The sequence below is a fragment of the Cannabis sativa genome, chromosome 7, assembly GCF_029168945.1.
Source record: "Cannabis sativa cultivar Pink pepper isolate KNU-18-1 chromosome 7, ASM2916894v1, whole genome shotgun sequence".
NCBI classification, from domain to species: Eukaryota; Viridiplantae; Streptophyta; class Magnoliopsida; order Rosales; family Cannabaceae; genus Cannabis; species Cannabis sativa.
The window spans coordinates 55735628-55762224 of NC_083607.1; the positions used below are offsets into that span (position 1 = coordinate 55735628).

The 26597-nt window shown below is 33.9% G+C and overlaps 2 protein-coding genes and 1 long non-coding RNA gene across 3 annotated transcripts; all 3 read left to right on the top strand.

The window, feature by feature from the left end:
• Positions 1 to 13030: 13030 nt before the first annotated feature.
• LOC133039758 (uncharacterized) lies at positions 13031 to 13897 on the top strand. Its single transcript, XM_061118703.1, has 3 exons — positions 13031 to 13237; positions 13339 to 13513; positions 13839 to 13897. The coding sequence occupies exons 1-3, from the start codon at positions 13031 to 13033 to the stop codon at positions 13895 to 13897; spliced, it is 441 nt and encodes a 146-aa protein (XP_060974686.1).
• A 5577-nt stretch (positions 13898 to 19474) lies between these two features.
• On the top strand, positions 19475 to 20913 carry LOC115698180 (protein BZR1 homolog 4-like). The gene is made up of 2 exons (XM_030625365.2): positions 19475 to 20024; positions 20122 to 20913. The coding sequence occupies exons 1-2, from the start codon at positions 19785 to 19787 to the stop codon at positions 20503 to 20505; spliced, it is 624 nt and encodes a 207-aa protein (XP_030481225.1). The 5' UTR covers positions 19475 to 19784; the 3' UTR covers positions 20506 to 20913.
• A 4219-nt stretch (positions 20914 to 25132) lies between these two features.
• Positions 25133 to 26209, top strand: LOC133039900 (uncharacterized). The gene is made up of 2 exons (XR_009688848.1): positions 25133 to 25398; positions 26035 to 26209. It is a non-coding gene; the product is annotated as an uncharacterized LOC133039900 (long non-coding RNA).
• The last annotated feature ends 388 nt before the right edge of the window (positions 26210 to 26597 follow it).

Genomic DNA, 26597 nt, shown 5'->3' on the forward strand with positions numbered 1-26597 from the left:
AAGCTTCAACGACGACATGAGGAAAGCAACCAGACCAAGTCCATGATAATTTAGCATTGTTGAAATGATTCTCAAGAAAGCCAACCACCAAATAAACAAAAGACTATTAATTCTACCTTCTCATTAACCAGCTTTTCAAACATAGTAGTAATAGGCATGCATGTAATCCAAAACAGGTACTGAAGAAGATTATGGATAATCACCTAGCAAACCATATCACAACTTCAGAGACAGACAACTTCATAGAGCATGGTAGGATGACTTAGGACCCAAAAAGCAGTATGAATACTATATTATATCACTTTCCTTTATTTTTCTTTTGTTTCATAAATACTATATTTTAGGCTTAGACATTCAGAAATTAAGAAATATTAAAATGTTGGATATTATTTTACCAGGATCTTAGATCTACTCACAAGTATGTTGTTTAACACCCTAAATATGAACTTTCTAAAACGATAAAATAAACACATATAAAGTTAAGAAAACCTTACATTGATGCAGCGGAATTAATGTCTCCTTCCACTCAGATCTCTAACCCTTGTATCCTTTCTGTCGCAGAGTATTATCAAGATCTGAGCCCGAATGTCCTTCTCTTTGAGTTTGATCCTTCAGAGTCTTCCAATCTATGATTGAGTGACTACTTGCTGTGTGTGGGCACTTACTCTCTCACTAGGGTCGAAATTTAGGAAGAGGAAAAGAGAAGAGGGTTTCGGCCAAGGTATAGAAAAGGGGAAGGCTCAGTTTTTCTGAAGAGAGAAATTTCTGACAGAAAAGGTTATTGAAAACTTGTGTTTTGACTGAGCCATCACTTTCTATTTATAGGCAACTACTAGGTTTAGGTTAGGAATTATTTGGCATTAAAATAATGAAAATATCAATTTAAAATTCCACAATAAGTGGCCGGCCAAGGTGTAAGTAATGGGTCCCACTTGATTTTACAGTTTTAACAAATTTTATTTCTATTTTCTCAAAAACGCCAATTTTCCAATTCTAACATTTTAAATGCCAAAACTAATTATTTAATAACTAAAATAGATTATTAAATAATATTGTCATTTAATTTAATTATTAACTAGACATATAAAGTCCATTAATAAATAAATAAACCTAGAATCTCTTTTCTTTACAATTTCGCCCCTGCTTAGTGAAAATTCACAAATTAGACATAGTCTAACTTTAGAATTATAATTGACTAATCACGAATCAATTATTGAGTCTTACAAGCAGTATGTTCTCGACTAGAATGGGGACCATGGATCTATATGCGGAGCTTCCAATAAGTGAACCGAATTTACCAAGTAAATTCCTACTTATTAATTCTTCGTTGAATCCACTCTTAGAAATTAGAATTGCACTCTCAGACTTATATAGAGCATATTATATGTTTAACGATATAGATATGCTATCTCATTTAACCATTGTTATAATCTTATTGTGATCAAAGATCCTCTATATAGATGATTTACATCGAGATGGGATAATTTTACCGTTCTCACCCCTCAATGTATTTTGCCCCTTAAAACACTTAGCTACCTGTAAATGGTGTTTAGTGTTCTAATAATTAGTCAGTTAAACAAGAGCTCATCCATTTATTTCTATTTGCTAAGCTCGAAGGGAATCATCACTTGACTTCTATACACCAGTAGAAGCTATAGATTTCATATTTATGTTTAGCACTCCCACTCAATCATACTATCATGTTCCCAAAATATACGTATCACCCTGACCCAAAAGTATGCTTAACTAATAAATCAAAGAACATGAATACTCCTGAGTTGAGCCTAAGCATATCAAGATTTAGATTCTTTTAATCTTAAGATCAACTACTGATATTGACTTGGAAAGATATAACGGTAAGTTTATAATATCTTAACTAAGTTGCAATATCGGTCTAGTCCAATGTATACTCCATACATTCGAAACTAATATACTTTACTAATGTCCTGGAAAGAACATAACACTTACTCCAAGTGTAAGTATACATCATCGCTGATTATCACATTAGTATAAATCCAAAACACATGAAACAGGGACTTAGTCTTTTGATTCATATGATCACAATCACATTCCACTGTGTTGATGATACTGTAATTGTGAATAAACATATGATCTGGATTTAACTGATTTTGTGTGTGTGAATGTAATAAACATATTAAACTATTAGCATGTAAAATTCATGCAAACATTAATCACTTCAAATTTCTTATATTGATTACTAATCAGATTGTAAAGAGTTTTATTTAAGGCATAAAAACCAACATAAAATATATCAGAGTAATTTTAAAAATACATATATATATTTACAATTTAATTTCTTTCATAATAAACATGTATTAATCATTTTTTTTTAATTATTTTATGAATTCTAATCTAAAAATAAAATTAATTTATAATTATATAAAATTAGGCATTTAATTTGGTTAATACTCGAAATGAGCTCATATAAGTTTATTTGCTTTTAAACCGTTGTCTGTCTTAGTAGTGATGTTAGTAAAATTATTGGCGCGTTTATTCTTGAGTATCATTCTCCGCGAAGATTTACTACTCTGGCTTTTGGACTTGAACAATCAAACAAAAGAGGTTGAATTCCAATCTAGTAGGTATGTCGTGATACATTTACGTCAAGTTACATTTATGAGATTTTCTTTAATGAACATTAATTGATTCTTCTTTATTTCTTGTAATTTTTAGTTATTGAAGATTCTCCCTATCCATTTAGGGTTTTATCTTGATTAAGATTTACTACTCTGGCTTTTGGACTTGAACAATCAAACGGAAGAGGTTAAATTCCAATCTAGTAGGTATGTCGTGATACATTTATTTCAAGTTACATTCTATTATGTTTCCACACATTAGCAATGTGGGACTCTCTTACATCCCCTCAAGATGGTAGCTATTTTATATGCTCACCACCTTGGACAACTCGATCATAAGCGGCTCTTTTTTAGCTCGATATCCCTGATCACAAGTGGTTCTTTTGCTCTACTTTTTGGATTGGTATTTTTGAATTTTTGGTGGCTCTCTTTTTTTTTCGCTCACTATCTCCGAATCACAAGTGGCATTTTTTGACTTTTGGCTCTTGGATCAATTTTTTTTGGATTTTCGGTGGTTCCTTTTTTTGACTCTACTTTGATCGGTTTCTTTTTTTTTTTTTTTGGTTGAATAGTCACTAGAGATAAGATTTACTCTAATCACTCTGAGATTTTCTTTAATGAACATTAATTGATTCTTCTTTATTTCTTTAGTTATTGACGATTCTCCCTATCCATTTAAAGTTTTGTTAATATTATTCTTCAGTTCGATTGGGACTAATATGCATGATAGTTTTTTCTTGATTTCTTTTACAGGCTCGGCTCTGCTCTGCAGATCAATACATACAATTTAATTTTCTGGTATTACCTTCTTTGTGTATTGACATTTAAAAGTTTGTATAATTGTGATCTTTAATTATTAGTTTAAGTGTTGTGTTTTCTTTTTTTGGCCCTTGAATCAGTGTAAAATGGAATAAGTTAATCAAGGTAACCATAACGACAATGGTGTCCACCCAACACTTAACCTCCAATGCAGCTTATGTTCTTTGAAATTTGACGATGAAGATGACTTGAAACAACATCGGACTTCCCATATTATAGATTATATTGCTCTAGAAAGGTAAACATATATTAAATTCCATGTACGAGGCTTTTCAGAATATTTAAATTGTTTCTCAGCCACAACTACTCAATGAAAATTAACAAATAAAATTTTGTAATGTAAACTTGACAAAAGAAAAAAGATGGAGTTAATTTATATACAATAGAGCATAATTAACTTTCCACAAACTATAGAATTTGGTTACTGTTAACATGAGTACACAAGTTTCCTCAAAGTGAAAAAACCAATCCAAATTATAGACAACCTCAAAAGACACATGTGGACAGAAACTTGGATTGATATGCATGCTTCAGTGATGATGGAACCAATTTTATGGATTTAGTGGTGAAGAGGATTATAGATTTTTTTTTAGATCTGTGTTTGCCCTGTTTTCTGGGTATACTTACTGCAATTGGTATAGTTTTATTTGTTCAATGCCTTAATAGGTTTAGTATGCAGTTTTTGTGTGGAACAATATGTGAGTTTCTGTTAATTTTTCAGGACCCTTTCTTTTGATTAAATGAGTTTTTTTTTTATTCATAAGTGATTGTAGTTATTGTTATTCTATTTGCATAAACCCAAAGAAGCAATTATGTTGAACTAATTTCTAATGGAGAGTATCGGGAGGAAGTGATGTAACTGATGAACTAGATCCAAGCTTCATAAACTTAATGACTACTGAGATAAAAAAGAAAGTCAGAATTGAGTAACTGTTACTTTAGAGCTATAATCCAAGATTAAAATAACTAAGAACCCCAATGAGGAATACTAATAAAGAAGTCAGAAGTCAGAACAAAGCATAAATAAATGTTATGTAACACAAAAATAGAGAAGATTCAAACACCATTAAAATATTTTTCTGGTTCAAGTCAAATGTTATCTTTACAAAAAGAATCTTAACAATATAAATACATAATTCAGAGCACAAATGAAACATCACATTCGTTCACCAATTTTCCATGATCAGAAGGAACAATTACAAAAAATGAAAGGAGTTCAAAGGTGAGAAAGAAAGGATTAGCCAAATGAAAAGACATATACAGTCACAACGACCTAAAACAGAGCAAACAAGCAATCAAACCTTAAATTGGATTGAAGGGAATATTTAATTATATATAAATAAGCAAAATAAAATGAAATTAAAGTCAAGTCGTAGTAAGTAATAGAAGAAGCTCAAGGCTGGAGAAAAATTGCAGAGCAAAGAAAATAAAGGCAGAGCACAAAGAAACAGAGGATAGCCAAAAGAGCTTAACCAGAAATGGTTAGCAAAAGATCTTATTTATATTGCACAAGATTAGAAAGCAAGAAAATCATAACAGAATCTTTAACAAACTAATTACAAGACTAAACTATCTTAACCGAATAACAGAACTGCTAATTAAGGCACGTGTTCTGGTTTACATCCCCCCTCAAACGGAATGGCGACATTGCCATATGTAGTTTGCCTTTGAGATAGTTGTAGCGATCTGTAGTTAAAGATTTAGTAAGAATATATGCAGTTTGATCAAGAGAAGGAACAAATCGAACTGCCAGCTGCTTTGTAAGAATAAGATCACGAACAAAATGCAAATCAATCTCGATGTGTTTGCATCGAGCATGAAAAACGGGATTGGCAGCCAAGGTTGTTGCACCCTGATTGTCGACCCACGGAACAGGAGGTTGGGACAATGGAACTTGAAGTTCGGATAGAAGATGAGTGATCCATTTAATCTCAGCTGCTGCATTAGCCAAAGCGCGAAACTCGCTTTCAGTACTAGACCGAGCCACCACTTGCTGTTTCTTGGCTGACCACGAGACCAAATTTTCACCAAGAAACATGTCATACCCCCCCGTTGATCTTCTATCATCCACACAACTAGCCCAATCAGCATCACTATATCCATGAAGAGTGAAATGGTTAGAAACTTGAAGCTTTAACCCGTATGAAATAGTCCCTTTGAGATAACGAAGTAAGCGCTTGCATGCTTCCCAATGAGTGATGGTAGGTGCATGTATAAATTGACTCAATTTGTTGATTATGAAGGCTACATCAGGCCGAATGAGACTAAGATATTGTAGAGCCCCAAGGGTACTCCTATAGAGAGTAATATCACTAAACGGATCTCCATCATGCAAGCTGAGTTTCGTGGTAGAGCTAGCTGGATTGGGACAAGATTTAGCTCCGTCCATATGTAGCTTGGTTAATAAATCAGCTATGTATTTGCTTTGACTGAGATACATGGAGGTAGCATCCCTGTAAATCTCCACACCAAGAAAATAGTGGACAGGTCCTAAATCTTTAAGAGAGAAAGCAGTGTTGAGATTAGTGATGATAGAGTCAATAAGAGAAGAATTAGGACCAGTTATTAAAATGTCATCCACATAGACTAGAAGATAAACAAGGTTGTCATGAGAACCATGGATGAATAAGGATGTATCTGATTTGGATGCATGGAAACCCCATTGGTAAAGTGTTTGTTTCAGCTTGTCATTCCATGCCCTTGGTGCTTGCTTAAGCCCATAAATGGTTTTATGTAAGAGACACACATGTTGTGGTTTGTCTTTGTCAACAAACCCTGGAGGTTGTTGCATGTAAACAGTCTCTTGGAGAGTGCCATTAAGAAAAGCATTACTCACATCAAGTTGCTTGACCGGCCATTGGTGAGTAACAGCAATACTTAGCACAATTCTAACAGTTGCAGGTTTAACCACGGGGCTGAAAGTGTCCTCATAGTCAATGCCATGAGTTTGAAGAAATCCCTTGGCTACCAAGCGAGATTTATATCGATCTAAGGAGCCATCCCTGTTGAGTTTGACCCGATGAACCCACTTGTTTGTAATAGCATTCATATGAGGTTCATAAGGAACAAGTGTCCATGTCCCTTGTTTCTTTAAGGCAGTAAACTCAACATTCATTGAAGCAAACCAATGAGGGTGTTGAAGAGCATCTTTCAAGGACTTGGGTTCTTTGGGTAGTAATGACTCAGGAAGAGGGTGTTTGGTGGCTAAATAGGCTTTGGGTTTATAAATGCCACTTTGGGATCTGGTGGTCATTGGGTGGATTCTGGGTGTTGTGTTTCGATTAGGAATAGATGGGAGTGATTGAGATGAGTTGGAAAGAGGGAGAGATGGATGTATTGGTAAATCTGGTGGAGTTATATGTATCTGGTTTGACTCATTGAGAGGGACAATAGGATGAGTTATTTCGGGTAATGGAACAGTGATGGCAGGTGGTTCAGAATGTGGTGGGTCATGTGTAGAAGGACCACTTGTATGAATATTATTTTGTGGAGAAACAATAGCACCAAGAGCAGGTAGTGCAGCAGCAGGAGCACGCTGTGACCTGTCATTTTCAGCATAGTTCACACCAGATAAAGAGGCAGCAGTATGGTTCTCAGTGGCAACAGTTGGACCAGCAACAGTGGCAGCAGGCATGGATTGTGACACATCATTAACAAGACCAGCAGGTATGTCCTCAATAGCAACAGATGGACCAGTGGTAAAGGAATTGTTAGTACATGTAGGTGCTTGAGGACAAAATGAAAAATTGCAAGAAAAAGGTGTATGGGTGGGGGATAATACCTGCGAGTGTGTTGCTGAAGTGTAGGCAGAGGCAACTTTTTGAGGATAGAAATCCTCATTAAACACCACGTTTCTAGCAATATATATTCTCCCTTCAGTATTTTCACAGAGATATCCTTTATGATGAGAAGAATACCCTAGGAAAATGCATTGCTGAGTTCTGAAATCAAGCTTGTGTTTATTGTAGGGCCTAAGGTGTGGAAAGCAAGCACACCCAAAAAGCTTTAGAATGTTGTAATCCGGCTTGCTGTGAAATAGAGTCTCATAAGGAGTAGCAAAATTCAAAACTCTTGTTGGAAGCCTATTAATTGTGAAAACGGCTGAACTGAATGCATGCCACCAATATGACAAATCAAGACCAGCATTGGCCAATAAAGTAAGGCCGGTTTCATTGATATGACGATGTTTCCTCTCAGCACGGCCATTTTGCTCATGAGTATGAGGACAAGAGCTTTGAAAGTGAATTCCTTGATCAAGTAAAAATCTTTTGAATGGCTTATACTCACCACCCCAGTCTGCTTGAACAGCTTTGATTGGAAGATTGAACTGCTTTTCAACTAAAGCTTTCCACTTAATGAAAACTTCAAAGGCTTGACCTTTGAGAGTTAAAGGAAATATCCATGTGTACTTGCTATAATCATCCAAGAAGTGAACATAATACTTGTATCCATCTTTTGAAAGAACATGAGAGGGTCCCCACAAGTCAGTATGAATTAAAGCAAGAGGTTGGGTGGCACGGGTATGGGATAGAGGAAAGGGAAGAGAGTGGCTTTTGCCTTGTTGACAAGCATTACAGAAATTAAGATCTTTAAGTGTGCCATTGTGAGGAAGGTGATGTAATAATTTGCTCAAGTCTTAGGCATTGGGATGACCAAGTTTGCAATGCCAAGTATTAATATTTTTGCTAACTGCAGAATGAAAAAGAGATGGATTGCTAAACATATAAGATGAATGTGGAGACTTATTATTATTGTCATCAGAATTACATGAGGTTTTTACATCAGAATGTAAATTGGGAGAATTGGAAAGTGAAAAAAGTTCACACAGCAAGGCCTTTTTGGGTTTTGAAGTAGATTCATCTCCAAGCATGTAAAGTCCATCTCTAACCTTCCCTCGAAGTAGAACCTGGCCAGTATCCTTGTCCTTTACAAAGCACCAATGTTTGTGAAATTCAAGAAAAACATTGTTGTCTGCAGTTAGTTTAGAGACACTCACAAGATTTTTAGTAATGGAGGGGACTTGAATAACAGATTGTAAGTTTAAAGGACAGTTATTAGATGATGGCAAAGAAGCTGAACCAATATGAGAAATGAGAAGTCTCTTACCATCTCCAATAGCTAGAGTGTCTTGGCCAGAGTAGGGAATAGCAGAATCCATGGTGCTAAGAGAAGAAGTAACATGATCCGTGGCTCCCGTATCAGCAAACCAGATGGAATCATCACCAAAGTCAGGCAGAATGGTGGTGGATGAAGTGAGGGGATCACATTCCGATTCATGTTCAGCAAGAAAGGCACGAGGATTAGATGCTGGAATCTTGGGAGTAACCCAATTTTTATCGAATCTATAGTGGCACACAGCTGCCGTATGCCCAGATTTTAAACAAACTTGACAGATAAGACGAGAGGGAGGAAAAGAGCCACGGCCTCTGCCTTGCACACGGGTTGATTGATCAGTAGTAGAACCACGGCCAGGTGGTTGATAAGATCGTGAAGAACCAGATCTTGAGTTGTTATATGCAAGATTAGCTTGCATTTTGAGAGTGAGATCGGTTAAAGAATTATGATGTTCAAGCCGACTTTCATGGGCAGGAAGTAGAGCTTGAATCTCCTCAAGACATAGTTGATCACTTCTTGAAGTGATGCCAGAAACAACCGAGTCATAATCCAGGCCCAATCCATTAAGAAGTTGCAAGATTATATCTTGTTCATCAACAGTTGAACCAGCAAGGCCAAGAGAATCGGTGATGGTCTGCACTTTATCAACATAGTCAGAAATGGATAAAGATCCTTTATGAATGTTAGAAAACTGACCTTTGAGTTGCAACAAACGAGCTCTAGATTGACTGGAAAAACGTTGTTCCAAAGATCTCCACACAGAATAGGAGCTGGTGAATTGAGCAACAGATCCAAGGACTCCTTCAGTCATGGAGGATCGGAGCCATGACAGGAGGAGCTGATCAAGGCGTTTCCACAGCTGATATGCTGGGTTTGGAGCTCCGGTAACCAAAGTCTAAGGAGGGGAAATACCAGCAAACAAAATATCGTCGAGGTCATGGCCTATTACAGTTGGTACCACCTGAGATTTCCAAGCAAGGAAATTTATTCTGTCAAGTTTGATGGTGAGAGAGGCTGAAAGCGAATTAGAGAAAGGGTTCCATGGGGGTGCGGTTTGATTGGTAGTAGCAGGGATAGGGTTTGTAGTAGCAGGGGTGGGATGAGGGTTTTGAATATCGGAAGCAGAAGCATTATCCGGGGAAGCCATTAACGACGGTGGTCAAGGGCATCTGATACCAAGAAGAAGCTCAAGGCTGGAGAAAAATTGCAGAGCAAAGAAAATAAAGGCAGAGCACAAAGAAACAGAGGATAGCCAAAAGAGCTTAACCAGAAATGGTTAGCAAAAGATCTTATTTATATTGCACAAGATTACAAAGCAAGAAAATCATAACAGAATCTTTAACAAACTAATTACAAGACTAAACTATCTTAACCGAATAACAGAACTGCTAATTAAGGCACGTGTTCTGGTTTACAGTAATAAATAATATAAATGCATATATTGTTCTATAATTTTCATACCCAAATTTGATTAGGGTTGGGGATGGAGGGGAGTTGAGACTTGAGAGAGAGAGACAGAGAGAGAGAGAGAGAGAGACAGAGAGAGATGTAATGTGGCTGGTAAGTGGTGGTAAGTTTATTTTCCAAATAAATAAATTCAAACTAATATTATTAAGGAAAAAAAACAGGAAAATACAAAAAAAAAAATTACAAAATTACTATGGCCCGGTCCATTCAATATTTATACAATTCAAAATCAAAAAATTACAAAAATAACACCTGGTCTATACATTAAGCCGCACGGAATGAACGAAGAAGATGAACATACCTCCATCGTTCAAATCAGCAACACAACCAGAATGAAACCAAAACGAGGGTAATACAATCATCAATTCCGGGAAAATTTAACTGGAAAGAAGAACTGTAATGATCTAAACAGAAAATTATGAAGAAAAAAAAAACCAGAAAAACTGGGAAGAAACTGAAATTAAACATTTGATTTCGGTTTTAATCATTCAAAATAACTCCCTCTAAAATCGAAAATCCAGATTCATGCAATGTAGATTTGTATTAAACAGATCTGGAGCTCCCCCTCGAATCAAAACAAGATATGATATGAAAATTTTTTAAATACTAAATCTATGTTATATACAGTTGCATTTTGGTTGATTCCTGGTTTACAATGGGCAATTCAGCTTTTTAAAACACAATAACACGATCTAATTCTAATTAAGGAACGACATGTTACGAATAAGTTCGTTTTTTATTTTTTGTGGTTGCCTTATAGTTGCATTATCGTTTTATAATAGTTTATAGATTATGCAGGAATTTCAGTTGACGGGTACCAACAAATAGCAGTTATACAAGGTAAGATTTATGTAAATAGTTGCAAATTAGTTTTATAATAGTTGAAAATTGATCTGATTCAAATAAAATTGATGAAAAGCACAGGGATCACAACTATGTTAATTAGAGTTAAGTACCATACTTTTTCAAGTTGATTTACAGTTGCATCATCATTTCATAATAGTTTAATTCAATTTTTGTAGGAATTTATTTTGGACAGTAGAAAAAAGAGAAAACACTTCGACAAATGGTTAGTTTCTGAAATAAATTTAAACGTTTCTTAATAGTTTCATTTCAGTTTTATTATAGTTTAATAACAGCAATAAAACAAAAAATGACAAAAACAAGGTTTAGAACTGGAAATACAAGGCTTGAACAAAGGAAAGGAAATAGAAGTAAGTTTCTATTCTATTTCATAAATATAATTTTTTTTTTTTTTTGTTATAAAAAATAGTGTCAAAAATGTTAGTCTACAATACTAACATTATCAATAACAGAATCAAAAAAGTTTCAAAATCGTTGCCTTGCGCTAATAATAATTTCAAAATCACAGGAAAAAGAAGACATTTTATTCCTAGTTTTCTGCAATGGACAATTTGATGATCGAATGAATTATGAAAATTATGAAGCTAGTGGACATTACATTTCAGTCAATTGTAAGTATGAAGAATTACAACGGAAGCTGAAAAAGGTCCTGGAATGCAACCAAGAAAACACTGTTTTGCAACTGAAATATCAAGTCAAAACAGGATACCAACCGTTGAGGATAAAGGATGATCAAAGCCTGCATTTCTACATACAACTAAAACTAAAGAAACCCGACTTCACAACATATCCATTGTGTGTGAATGTCATCAACAACCCAACAACAACCATCAATCCATCGTTCTTTGAAAATAGTAACGCATTAGTTCCACATACAAACGCATTTGAATTGATGGAATACAATGCAGCAACAACAGAAGACTCAAAAAATCAACAACATACAATTGAAGCTACAATACTGGAAGATGGAGGAGAAAAATTCGACTTCATGGACTATGCAAAACTTGTGGCAGAGGAAATGGTTGAGCAATTGGAAAACAACAAAAACAGGGAGCCAGAAATCACAGATTATGACGAACTACTAATCACAGATCCGCAACATCCTGAAATAGAAGAAGCACAAATATATAAAGACAAAGAAACACTCCAGAGTGTGCTTGGTTTCTATGCAATTAGAAACAACTTCCAATTCAGAGTGAAAAAGTCATGTGCAAGAACATACAAAATTTGTTGCTTGGATCCAAAATGCAAGTGGGCACTAACGACATCTAGAAACGGACCAACGAAGTCATTCATAATTCGAAAGTATGACAGAAAGGTGATACACACTTGTGATCTAAACATAAGATTTGCCAACAAAAGACAAGCTACAACGAAGTTGATTGGAAACTACATTAAGCCACGGTTTACCAACATAAAAACAACTCAAACGCCACAAAACATCAGAGGAGAAATGAAACACAAGTATGGGGTGAGAATGAACTACATGAAAGCATGGAGAAGCAAAGAGCATGCGTAAGAAGAATTACGAGGAAAAGCCAATGAATCATACAAGCTGCTGCCAAGTTTTTTGCACATGCTGCAGAAAGCTAATCCTGGAACTATCGTGCACATGCAAACAGAGGAAGACAACAGCTTCAAGTACTTGTTTGTGGCACTAGATACTTCAATAAAAGGATGGAAGAAGTGCAAACCTATAATAGTTGTTGACGGAACTTTCCTTAAATCAACATATGGAGGTACATTGCTCTCTGCTTGTACACAAGATGGAAATGGGCACATTTCTCCGCTAGTTTTTTCTGTTGTGGATTCAGAAAACAACAACTCATGGCAATGGTTTTTCACAAAACTAAGAGAAACATATGGGATCAGAGAGGAACAGTGCTTGATCTCAAATAGACATGAGAGCATAATTAAGGCAGTTGCTCAAGTATTTCCAGAAATAACACATGGCTATTGTGGATACCATCTGTTAAGCAACCTTCAAGAAGAATGCAAACAAGCTCGATAAACCATTCTTTGTAGCAGTAAGAGCATACACAGAGAGGAAATTTGAATACCATATGAGCGAGCTGGAAAGCTTGGACATTCGTGTCAGACCATATTTACAACAAGTTGGATACCATAAATGGTCAAGATACCACAACAAACACAACAGGTATTCAACTATGACTTCAAACATTGCTGAATCTCTAAATGCAGCAAACTTAGCAGCTAGAGAACTACCAATCACAACATTGATAGAATCATTGAGAGCTTTGATACAACAATGGACATACACAAACAGGAAAAAGGCACAGAAAACAACAACATTTTTAACACCTACAGCAGAGAAGAAGCTAGTCAACAACTTTGTGGACTCATTGACAGAAAATGTAAAATCTCTTTAAACTTTAAGTTGCATTATAGTTTTTAAATAGTTTGTTTTCAATTTCCTGTACAGAATGACAATTGATAAAATTGACCTAATTTGCAGGTAAAGACAATAAATGAGAGCATGTTCGAAGTGGTAGAACTAACAAGATCATGGGTAATCAATCTAAAGGAGAAAACATGCATTTGCAACCGATTCCAACTTGATGAATTACCATGTGTTCATGCGCTTGCTATGATAAAAGAGATGAACTTGAATGTTTACAACTATTGTTCAGGTTAGTACACGACAAGAACATGGCTTGAAACATACAACGGCTCAACATATCCGGTACACAATCACACAACATGGGATGTATCACAGAACATAAAAGATATTCTTATTCTTCCACCAAACCAGAAAATAAGATCTGGAAGACCAAGGAAAAGAAGATTTATAGCTGATTGGGATACAAAAAAACAGAATAGGTGCAGCAAATGTAGTCAACACGGACACAACCGAAAGACATGTAACAATCAAGCAATAAAATGGGTACAGCTGAATTATTTGAATTGTTTAAGTCTCTTGAGAATTCACACATGTTGATATGTTATATTTGATAGACTGTTATTATTTGGCAAAGTTTAAAGAGTTTGCTAGTAGTTGCATAATAGTTTCATGACAGTTTTGACACTTGTTAATGTTTAATTACGAAAAGAATTTTAATATTACAATTTTTAAAAAAGTCATATATGAATTTATAAAATATGATTAATAACGATAATAAAGAAGTTGCATAACAGTAAGGAATACATTGAGGTAATATGACACAATTAAAATTACAAGTATGCTGAACATTGAAATTAGTTTGTATACAGTTGCATAATAATTTCTATAAAGTTGTGCGACTTTATAAAAAAACATAATAAATTGGAAAAAACATAAAATTGATGCTGATACAAAACATAAAAAAATAACATATAATAATGTTTAATGTCTAATATCCTAAAAGTTTATAACCAGATCCAGAATATAAAACAAATATAATACATACAAACATAAAATAACTAACAATTGTCTGAAAAGAAAATCAACCAAGAACAACAAATTTTCACTAAAAAAAAGACCCTACTTTTTCAATTTAGAAGCCTTGAAAGACTTGTTTTGCTTCTCATCCTTGCTATCAATACTTTCATCATTTTTTCTTTGCCCGTATGAGAAGAAGAGGGCAGCAAGTCGAGTACGATAAACTTCAATGTCAAAATCAGCAGGAACATCTTTTCCATGGATGAAGAACTCGGCAAATGCAGCCACAAATGCTCTGCAATCACTAATAACCAGAAAAAGAAAAAAACAGTTAAACAACTAAAATACAACATAAAATAAACTTAAAAATAACAATTCACTTTTTCTACTGAGATGGAAGACCAGCAATCTCCACAACTCTTAGAGGAGCTTTAGGGTGAGAACCTAATCAGGAACACGAGACCTATTCTTCCAAAATCCAAGCAGATCAAAAAACAAAGGGAGTAAAACAGAACAAGCCTTCATTGCATTCCTAGCTGCAGAATTCATTTTGGCAGTCCTCAAGGAATTATAAAGAAATAAAATCCCCTCATTCAAATCAAGACGACCAAAAACCCAATGACTTTCCTTCCTAAGATTTATGATGAATAGGACATGATCGGCTTCATACCAAGTCTTAGAACACGGAATTCGTGATCCTCGTATATAATGCGCTATTGGGTGAGCAGCATGTATGTGGGACATCTTTGTTTTCATTGCCTTGGCTTTGTTGAACTTGTGGTATAACGCTTGAATGGAATCATCGAAAAGGCAGTCAGTTGTTGCGAAATTTAGTGTAACAGCAGAAGAATATTTACATTTTTTTTCCTAAGGTAATAGAATATAGTGTTCACATGCTGAAACAAACAATAAAGAAACACAAAATAGAAAGTTTAAAAATATTTAAGAAACTTAAATACAGTAACTAAACTAAAAAACAATGATAAAACAACTGAAAAACAACTATCAAAATTTTTAAAAGAAAACAGAAACTTTACCGAGTCATTGATAACATGTCACATGTAGCCAAATGATAAAATCAGGTTTTATCTTCAACATAATCAACACCTAATCTACACCCTGGGAAAAATTTCTTCGCACCATCCACATAACAATTGTAATGCCTAAAACAACAAACAAGCAACAAACAAACAACAAAAAAACAATATTGAAATCAAATACTTGCAAAAATAACAATAAAATTCAAACAAAAAACAGAATACAAAAACAGAAAGAATAAAATAGTCACCTAGGATGTTTTAGCAAACCTTCACCAACCCAAGCATCAAACTTTGCCTCAATTTCAGGAGAGACGGGATCAGCAAATGAATCGTTAAGAGCGTAAAGGCCTTTCACATAAGTAACCATCTTAAAATCCCTCTCATCTCCTCCTGATTGAGAACCTGATGACATTACCTCCATTAGAGTGCTCCTCACATCAGCCGACCCAAAATCAACAAAAGGCGATTTCAATGGTGGTGCACGCTTTCTCTTATCCAAAAGAGGAGTATCAAAAAAATAGTGTCCTCAGCTTCTTCATCAGAAGGAATGGCAGCTGCTTTTTCGACAGCAACACTTGGATTGGATTCTGGGACCTGAAAAAATTAAATTAGAAAATCAAGAAAAGAAAAAGTTACAAAACAAACATAAAACTGTCAAGCAACTAAAATAAAACATATTTTACTAGCAAACAAATTAAGCTACACTTAACTACACTTACATTGATTTTACGAAGAGCCTCTAAACCAGCCAACACAACGGTCATCATCAATTTCAAGTTGGCTTAAACCATCGAAAAAATCATCCCCCTTTAAACTAGACTCTTTGGCCTTAACGTTCTCAACATCCTTAGCACTCTCTTCACTGTCTGCAACAGTCTCAAATTGATTCACGTCATAAGCAAGAACATCACTAACAACCTTATCAACTCCAACAGCATCACCACCATCTTTACCCAACTCATCACCATTATCGGAGTCGGAATCAATATTCTCAGGATCAGGTAATTCCTTGTCATCTTCATCAGCATCATCATCAGATTCTTATGTTACTAACTCGTCAGATGATTTACCCTGAATCATACAACAGTATTGCAACTAAAATAAAACAGGAAAAAACTAAAAAATAAAAGCAGTTAAAAACTGAAACAATAAAAGTATAATTAAATACTTCATCAAAAGGTCGACGATGAATGACATTAACTTTTTCTTGAATATCCTTAATTACAGTCATGACAGACTTGAAATTAAGGTCAACAAAATACCTCAAAGAAATAAAGTCTTCGGGCAAGGATTCTTGATTCGAAATGACCAGCTCCAACTTAGATTTCAACAATTCAATGTCCTCTGAATCAGACTTCTTAGAAGATGAACCACTCTCAAATGTTTGCTTAGATATACCGCGGTTATCAATAGATTCATCTAGAAATAAACCTTCCAATTGTAGCTTCTGCCTCTCCTCATCAGTAGGACAAATGTTTTTAATCTTTAACTGAAAATCATAATCAAAACAACAAAACATGAAACAAAAATAATTAAATAACCAAATATTAATAAAATAGCCCAAAAAAAAACAGTAAAGAAACTGAAAAATCACCTTGTTCAACGGCAAATCAAAAATCTTGCCCTTCAAGTCTCTAAGAATTAGATTTTTGTTCACAATGTTATTGCTCCAATTCAGAATTCTTTGAATCCTGGATGAAACTCTTTTGCAGAATGTGTTTACCATGACATGAAAACATTCATAAAACCAAACAATAAACACCCACGGATAGCCCAACACTCTATACCAACCATCATACTGACCTCCCTTCTCTTCTTTCTTATTTTTTATTTTAATCCCATGGTGTATTCTACCTTTGAATGAATCAATAGTCAATTCAAAGGACTCCCTACCCCAACAATACTCATCCCAACGACCACTATCAACAACATCTAGATCAAACCTAGAAACTTCTTATCTGGAGTATTGCTACGAAGAAAATATTGGATGAAATATAGCACAGATAGTTTCAAACCAAGAGACTCATCCTGACCCCACCTACTACCTAAAAAAGCATCCTCTATAGCTTTATGATCTATGGTTTTTACACCACGAAAACAAACCTCAATCAACTAGTTTGATTCCTGGGAAAACAACAGTTTGTTGCAATCACCAAAACAATCAATACCAGTAATCAAATAAAACTCATCGGCACTGAACCATATACAACGGTCAGCAACCTTAGCCCAAAATTCTTTTAGATTGGGCTGGTATACTTTCCTCAATAGTAGGCTATGGACAACTTGAGGGTGGAAAACAAAATCATGTATATCCAAAAATGACCGAATTGGGTGTCACGGAACATAGACAACAAATTCACAGATAAAGTATTCTTTATATTGTCAATAACAGAGAAATTACTAGTACGAACACATTTGACTTGTAAAAATCAGAGGGACTGAATTTGTAATCCCAGACCTGCAATTTAACAAACATGGCAAATATAAACAAGAATGGTAAATAAACAAGTATTCAAACTATAATAAAACTATTAAAAAAAAAAAAAAAAACATAAACAACTCTTCAAACATATACTACAATGATCTAAAATCAAATTGTTACCCATTGATTACTTAAAAATGAACAACAAACAACTAGACCTAATAATATTCCCAAAAGACAACATACATAAACGGATTACACTATTGAAAAACTATGAAAAAAACTAAAACAAAATGAGAAGAGACATTAAAACGAAACTGAAATTTAAAAATATTTAAAAAACTGGAAAACACAAATAGAACAAAAAGGACAACAAAATGAAACAAAATTAAGACTAAACAAACTAAAATGCAAAACCCACAAAAGAACAAATAAAATTGATCAAGACAAATTGAAGCCCTAAAAATTCAAACAAAACCAAACGAAATATTGAAATGAAAAACCTAGAATATCACAAACCAGAAACACAAAATCGAGAAAATGAAAAATACAAGAAAATCCAAAAAAAAAAAAGGGGGAAACCAAAAAGAAACTGTAAACAAATCTTAGTTCGAAGAACACCACAAACATTATCTTTTTTTCCAGCAACATCTTGAGCCATTTTTTCTTGGGCACCCACCTTCGATTTCTTCTTAGGAGGAGCTTGCCCACTCTTAGATAATGGAAGAGCAAATTTAGAGTCATCCTCCTCAATAATAGGTCGTTTACCCTTGGTCTTATTAGCTAATGATTTCAATCCCATTTTAGAGCTTTTCTTTTGAACAAGGGAAGGAGATGATGAAGAACGGGTCACAGCCATGTTTATATATGGATTGAGAAACAAAAAGAAAGAGGGAAAACGGTTATGGGATCGGGTTAGTGGGAGTTGAAAAAAATTTTGAAGAACGAAAATAGGAGGGAAAATGGATGTGGGATCGTGGATATGGAAGTTCAGCAGTGGATGTTACTAATTTTTTAAAAAAAAAAAAAACTGAAAAGAAATGAAAAATCAAAGGAAAAAGAAGAAAAAAAGAGAGGGAAGTGATTGATGGTTAATAGATGAGTGATAGGGGTGATGCGATGTATGGGGAGTGTGCATGTGGTATATGTGTAATAAAGTAAAGACTAAAGAGTAAATGTAAAAATGTTGCTTTAAGCGTGTGTAAATATTAATGTAATAAAAATTCTATTTTATATTTTTGGTATAAAAATTTCATTACTAAATATATATTTTTAGGTTTAATATATTTATATAATTTTTTAAGAGTAATCATATTAAAAATTATTAGAATTTTTATAATTTAAATACACACTTACAAATACTTAAACTTTTATGTCATACTTTATAAATAAATCAATATATAGTGCTAATTTTATATTTTCTAATAATTTAAATTATAAAATTATAATATTCACTGTTATATTAAAATTTTATTATTATATAAATTTATTTATAATTAACAAATACATATATCATTATTAAATTATGGGATTTTTAATGTTTTGTATTGTAATTTTTAAATTTCTTATGTATCATACTTTTCAGGCTTGTTTATTCGTATTTATATATTGTGGCCTTTGTACCCTCTTGTGTTTAATCACATATATTTTATATCATGTCATACCAATTTATAGCATCGTATGCTCGTGTTTTTCGAGCTCGTGCTAATTTCGTGTCTTGTCAATATACCAGCACATATTTATAGCACTACAAAATAAATCATGTTTAAAAAAAAAATCAATAAATAAATAAAAGCCACTGAGTCAGCCAGCCAGTCAAGCTCTAAAGGTGAAAGACGAGTCCTAAGAGAAAACATGCGATTCTCACTCCTACCTTCTCTCAAGTCATGCAAAAAGAAGACCACTCCATCTAATCCTCTACTCTCATCTCCACTCTAACTCACATACACTTCACTAATCTCAACCCTCCATTCCCATCAACCATCCACCTCTCCTATCCGTACGATCATTTCAAACTCTTGATATATAAAAACATTCCTGATCACTGCACTTCAATTATACCAAGAGAGAAAACAATACCAATGAAAGGAGCTGTAATGGCGGCGAGTGGAGGAGGAAGGAGCGAGACTGAGAAAGAGAAGACTAAGATGAGAGAAAGACACAGAAGAGCTATAACCGGTAAGATCTTCCATGGTTTGAGAAAGCACGGTGGTTATCCACTCTCTCCACGCGCCGATATTAACGAGGTTCTCCGTCAGCTCGCCAGGGAAGCCGGTTGGATCGTCGAGCCAGACGGAACTACTTACCGCGCCGCTAATCTAGTAATTTCACTCTCTATTTTCTTTTTCCCTCCACATTTTCTCGGCAACCAAACACTCCTAAATTCTTTCTTCTTTGTTTTTTTTTTAAAATCGGAAGGTCGGAATCAATGGCTGTCCGGTATGCGGAGCGGCGAAAACGAGCGGAACGCCGACGCCGACCAGCAGCGTCGTCATTGTCGGCGGAGCCGGTGGAGAATGTTCGGCGACGGATTCTCGAAGCGGCGGTTTCCACGTCGGAGATTCATCATCCGGAGCGCTTTGTAATTTCTCCTCCGGCGGCAACGACAATATTCCGATGGCGCTTTATGAGATGTACGGTGGATTCTCCGGTGGTGGTGGCGTTTTCGAAGGCGGAGATACGGCGGTGTTTCAGGAGGAGCAACATGAACAGAGGTTGAGGCTGAGCCAGTCTCACCCATTGTTGGAGTCTCGAGCTTCAAACCAGAACACTCCTGTAGCTTCGCCTCTACATCGACCTTAGCTTTGATTAGATTTAGGACTATTTATTATATATATATAAATAATTATATAGCTAACAAAATCAAGAAAAGAAGAGTAGTAAAATTGGAAGAAAAATATATAGTAAAAGCTTTGGGTTGGTAATGTGTCAAATTTTATTTATGTTTTCATATCAACACTTTATGAAATGAAAAGTTATGTACACATTTCGTAAATGAACATGGCTGTTAGACACTTAAGCACCTTTTTAACATATCGATTCGCTAGCAATACTCGATATTGATACATAGGAGCTGATAAGCAACCCCTTTTAACATTTTTTTTTGTAAATTCAACCAAATCAGGATTATTGGCACTTTTGAAGAAAAAAAAATCATAATGTACATCTTTGTGGAACTAGCAGTTCCTAGCCACCTGGCGGCTCTGGATTGGTCCGTGATTTTTCCACGAGCTATTATTGTAATGGAGAATGAGATAATCCTTATTTTCTTCATTTCTGAACAACTTTGGAAATGTATAGGGGTGTTTGGTAAGGACGTTTAGAATTTTGGGAATGGTAATGTAAAATCAAACGAAATGCTTATGATTTTATGGAGTAAGTTTAAATTTTTTTTACTACTTATTTTGAGTGAATTGCTTATTATGTTTGTTTCGTTTGGTGAAATGCGTACAACTTTTTTTTAGGTAATTTCAAGTTCTTTAAATACTTATTTTGAGATTCTCTTAGGCTATGTTTGGTAGGAAGGAGAGAGAGTAGGAAGGAGAGAGTATGATGGATGGAGAGTATAGAAAGGATGGAGAGTAGGAGGGATGGAGAGGATATTTGTTCTTCTTTGTGTTGTTTAGAGTAAAATAAATATTAAAATTACTATTTTATCATTTTTGTTATGAAATAATATAAAATAGATGAGAAGAAAGAAGAAGAAGATGAAGAGAGAAAGAGAAAGTGAATGAGAATTTTTGAGTTGTTTATTCCAATGGGGTGAACCCCTATTTATACAAATATAAGATTGAGATATTAAGAAACTAAGAAAAATGGAAACTAAGGAGAAGAGGAATGTTGATTACAATTAATGACAATAAATAAAAGATTTGGACATCCACATAATTAATAATATTTATAACACTCCCCCTTGGATGTCCATAATAGCTGCCTTATTAAAAATCTTGCTGAAAACTTGGTCAAATGAAAAAGAGTATAGTGTAAACTAACTCCCTCCCCCTCATTTAGGCATTTGTGGAGATCTTCTAATCGACGAATTTCGATCTTGTATGCCGTCTTCTCAAATGTTGATGTTGGTAATAACTTTGTGAATAAGTTTGTAAGATTGACACTTGATTGAATATGTTGAACACCAATATGCATTTTCTTGAAGCGTATAAAGAAAAATTTCGTGAAATGTGTTCTAACTCTATCTCCTTCAATGTACCTCCTTTTAGTTGAACGATGCAAGCAGTATTATCCATAGAGAATTGCTTGGGTTGATACTTCTTTATTGAGTGCAATCCATATGTTTCCCGATATGCTATGACAATGATCTCACTCACACACATTCTCTACTTGCTTCATAAAATGCAAGTATGTTAACATGATTTATAGTTGCCTCGTTAAAAACCTTGCCAGAAAAACCCAGTGGGACAAAATCTGAGCTAAGGAAAAAAGAGTACAATATATATTTCATATTCATAACTATTTGCAAGTTGCCTCGTTAAAAACCTTGCTAGGAAAACCCAGTGGGACAAAACCTGAACTAAGGGAAAAAGAGTGCAACATAAATATGTCTCCCCCTCATGCACATATGATCCATAATTCTTTTGGTGATAATAGATCTCATAAGATTATTGTTATCACTTTTAAAATATCACCATATACAATCTTTGATCATATATTTTCTATAACTCTTCCAGAGTATGTATAGATTTCTAAATTATAGATGAGGGGTTCGTGGAACATTAGTCTTTATCCAACTAATTGTATCATTCATGTGTGTATACAAATTTGTGTTATATAAATTAACAATTAACCCAAGATCTATTTGTATATAACATAGAACACAATAATAAGATATAATAATTAGGTATGTGTACCTGATTGATCCATAGCAATTATCTCTGATTGATCCACAGCAGTTACTCCAATTTGATAGTGCAATACTATCAACTAAGTCTTCCTCCCTAGATCTCTAAATCAGAAGCAGTTTATTTTCTCTGATTATCAAAAGGTATACAATTGTGATGAGACAATATGTATTTATAGAGTTAGGGAGGGGACTTAGCTACAAAACCCTAGTTGGGCTGGGCCTGCTCATCAAAGGCTTCAGTCAACTAGAAAAGCCCACACTTCTGCTTCACCTAGACTTTACTCACAGATGCTAAGCCCATTAACAATTGATCACCAACAACATGGGCTAACACAGCAAAGAACTATCCAATCAACCCAAGTTTTAATAAAACCAATAAAATTAAATTTAAAATTTCAAGTAGATATGAACATAACATATTAATGGTACTATAAATTTTCATTTGTGACAATGATGGTACTCCAAGACTGTAATATCCTCTTTCTTGAAAGGGTAATTTTGTAATTTTTTTCCTTTTGTCGGTACTTTGTTAATTTGCATATTAAGAAAATTTATTAAACATATGAGAATGTTGAGTAAATAATTAAATACTTGTGATAATTTAATTATTTATTTTGTGCATATTATTATTGTGGGTATAACAATAATAATTATGTGAATTTATTTTATATTATGGTGTAATATATTTGTTATATTATTGTTGTCATTTTATTAGAGATATAATATAGTAATATTAATAATATTGTTATAGAATGGTGTAATTGTTACATATTTTATTATTATAATAAGTATTAGTAACATCCGTAACAAAATCCCGATAATTGTGGAACTATGAATCGTTCCACAAAATGAGTTTGTTACGATCTTTTATACGATTATTTTGAAGCCTAAAGACCCAAAAAAATTCGTAGGTGAAGAAGTCCTGGAAAGAGAGCGAGAGAGACCGATATAGATTTACATGAAACTTAGAGAGAGAAAGAGAAATTTTGATCTTGAAACACTTAGAGAGTTTCTGGGTTTGTTTGATCGTTTTGAGTAGCTTTTCTACAATCTAAGGAAGCTAATAGTCATGCCCAAACGGGCTAAGAGCAGAGGTTTCGAAATCCACCATTTTCATGCACATTCAAGCATGTTCTTGAGCAATATCGAATTTAAACGTACTTGAACCATTTCTGGGTTTAAAGAACATTGTGTTTAAGCTTATAGGACCCCAAGAATCTGTTTTGACGTGGAGAATCAAAGCTTTAAAGCCCTGAACGAAAATTGCCATTGTTGGACTCCATTTTTAAAGGTACACCGGCAACGAAGAAGACAACGATGTTGGACCGTATTATTTGGTGATTTATGGTCGGCTTGAGGTTCTAAGCACTGTAGGAAGCTTTTCCAATCAAAATAATGCGTGAAAAGCAATTGTATAAGAAGTTGGAGGCTCGCCGTCGCCGGAGAAGAAGGGCTCGCCGGCGTAACTCCGGCGAAGCTCCGATCAACACCTTCTGAGGTTTATTATTTGGATTTTCTTGGATTTTTGATCTTACTTAGGTATTTCTAGGTCTGCTATGAAGTTTTAGAATTTTCTTGCAATTATTTTATTTATTATGAATTAATTGATTTATTTTATAAATTAATTATGAAAAATAGCTAGGCTTCCCAGAAAATTCTAGAATAATTTTATATGGCTTAATATGGATTATAAAATGTTAGAAAATTGATAGATTAGATTTTTGATCGATTTTGTATTTTTCATGAATTATTTATGTTATTTATTAAATTAATTATGAAAAATACTTAGGTTGCTCATAAAAATCTAGATTTATTTTATATGATGGACTATGATATATAAACTGTTATAAAATTGGTAGATTGAATTTTTAGGTGATTATGTATTTTTCATGAATTATTGATGTTATTTCTTATTTTAATTATGAAAAATACCTAGTTTGCTTAGAAAATTCAAAGAAAATTATTTATGACTTATTACAGATTATAAAGTGTATTAGAAGAGTTAGATTCGGTTTTTAATCAATTTTGGTATTTTTCATGAATTTACTTAATTAATGCTTAAGTTAATTATGAAAAATAGTTAAGTGATGCTAAAACAGTAAAATGTATTTTTGTAGTGCTATTTACTATCTATGGTACAAAATAAAAAGGTTCTTATAATTTATTAGTTGCTGTAGGTATTTATTATAATTATTTGTGACTAATTAACTATTTAATTGAGTTTTAGATAAAGTAAATATTAAAAATTGTGTTCACTGTTTGGGAACTGTGAATATGATGTTACAATATAATTCTAGTCTATGAAATAAATTTAAGACTAGGTTGAGATGTTTTGTTATTTTATTTATTTAAATAATTAGTATTTTATATACAGTTTTAAGTGTAAATTAGTACATAAATATGGATAATAAATTGTATGTGTTTCTTGATAGATTAAATATGTTTTATAATCTGTATAAATGATTAAGATATATGCTAGCTTCTGATTTTGGTAAATAATTACATATTTGTATATTTTGTTAATAAATGGTATTTTAGTGAGGTTTCACGTAAAGAGTGTGTGTATGAGTTCATATTTTACGTTAAAAATGTTCGTTTTAGTACATTATATGTGTTGGTGTGAATCATAGTGATAAATGATTGTGTTTAGTGTGTCATGCAAGTGAAATTAACCTACGTGTTGTGTAGTTTGACGTAAGATTTCATTGTTAATCTTAGGTTATGCTTGAATATATTTTAAGTGTTATTGTGTTATTGGATTTAGGATCTTGTTCTCAACAAAGAAACTCGGCAAGAGGTTCGAGGGAGAGAAAAGGATATACTTAGCAACTGAGGTAAGAAGAGTGGACATCTGTGCACAGGGTGTATGTTGAAACATACAACTGTATTATGGGTTTGTATTTGCATGTTTTATTCTATGGTAGATTGTTGTTTTATGCTAATGTTGTTAGTGTGTGATAGTGAAAAGGCTTTTAACTGATTGTGTGAGAATAGCACTTATAAGATAGGTTTTCTGCTGCTGGTGTGAGCATAGCACTACAGGATATATTTTTGGCTGCTTGTATGGGTTTACTTGCAGGTTATCCTATCATGGGTGAGTACAACTTGTGATAAGGGATTTCCCTATTGGATGCCGAGTGTGAGAACAAAGACAAGGCGGGGGCAAGTTACACTTCATGTCTGATCAACATGAGTGGGAGTAGATTATCGTATATGAGGACAATGTGCGATAAGATACTATATGTTATGTGTGTGAGTATCGCATGCATTAAGATTACACTGTGATATGATGTTGTATTGTATGTGAGAATAATGTGTGATATGACATGTTGTTATATGTATGCAAGTATGGTATGAATTGATTTGATGTTGTGATATTGTTATACTTATGACTATGTTATCTAGTTGGGGGGTTATGTCCTACATAGCTCTTCTTACTGGGCGTTAGCTCACGGGTACTCTGTGTGCAGGTAAAGGCAAAACTATACAGTGAGGGTGGCGAGCTCGAGGCATGGATTACATGTTAGGGGATTGTCACGATGTTTTGGTTTAAAAATATTTCATTTAAGATTATGATTCAAATAGTTTTTGTAAGGCTTTATATTTTAAAGTTATGAATAAATAAATGTTTTGTTTTAAAAATAATGAGATCTCATGCTTAGTTATTTTTTTATTTATTAAAGAAGTCTTTTATTGTCTTTATCTTAAATGGTTTTAAACGCACTAGCTAGTGTGACGTCTCGGGAAATCGGGGCGTTACAATATGGTATCAGAGCAATACGGTCCTAAAGAATGTGGTTAGCCCTAACATGTAAAGTTCATTGCCACGAGACGACCTCGACTCACTGTACTGTAAGTTTTAGTTAATCGGTTCATGTTAGTTTTGCATGTTTTATGCTACGTTACATCTTGGGTGTACGAATTTAGTGTGATTAAAAATTTTCTTTGTGTTTAGAAGAATAGGTCTTAGTATTTCATCGATAGGATTATATCAATGGGATAGCTTTTGAAAAAAAAAAAAAAAATTGTTTCA

Excerpts from the sequence above, each read along its gene's own strand:
- LOC133039758 (XM_061118703.1), top strand. The coding sequence starts at position 13,031 with ATGACTTCAAACATTGCTGAATCTCTAAATGCAGCAAACTTAGCAGCT. Across the intron at positions 13,238-13,338 it reads TGGACTCATTGACAGAAAAT|GTAAAGACAATAAATGAGAG; the intron begins GTAAAATCTCTT and ends CCTAATTTGCAG. Across the intron at positions 13,514-13,838 it reads TGTTTACAACTATTGTTCAG|ACTGTTATTATTTGGCAAAG; the intron begins GTTAGTACACGA and ends TATATTTGATAG.
- LOC115698180 (XM_030625365.2), top strand. The coding sequence starts at position 19,785 with ATGAAAGGAGCTGTAATGGCGGCGAGTGGAGGAGGAAGGAGCGAGACT. Across the intron at positions 20,025-20,121 it reads CTTACCGCGCCGCTAATCTA|GTCGGAATCAATGGCTGTCC; the intron begins GTAATTTCACTC and ends TAAAATCGGAAG.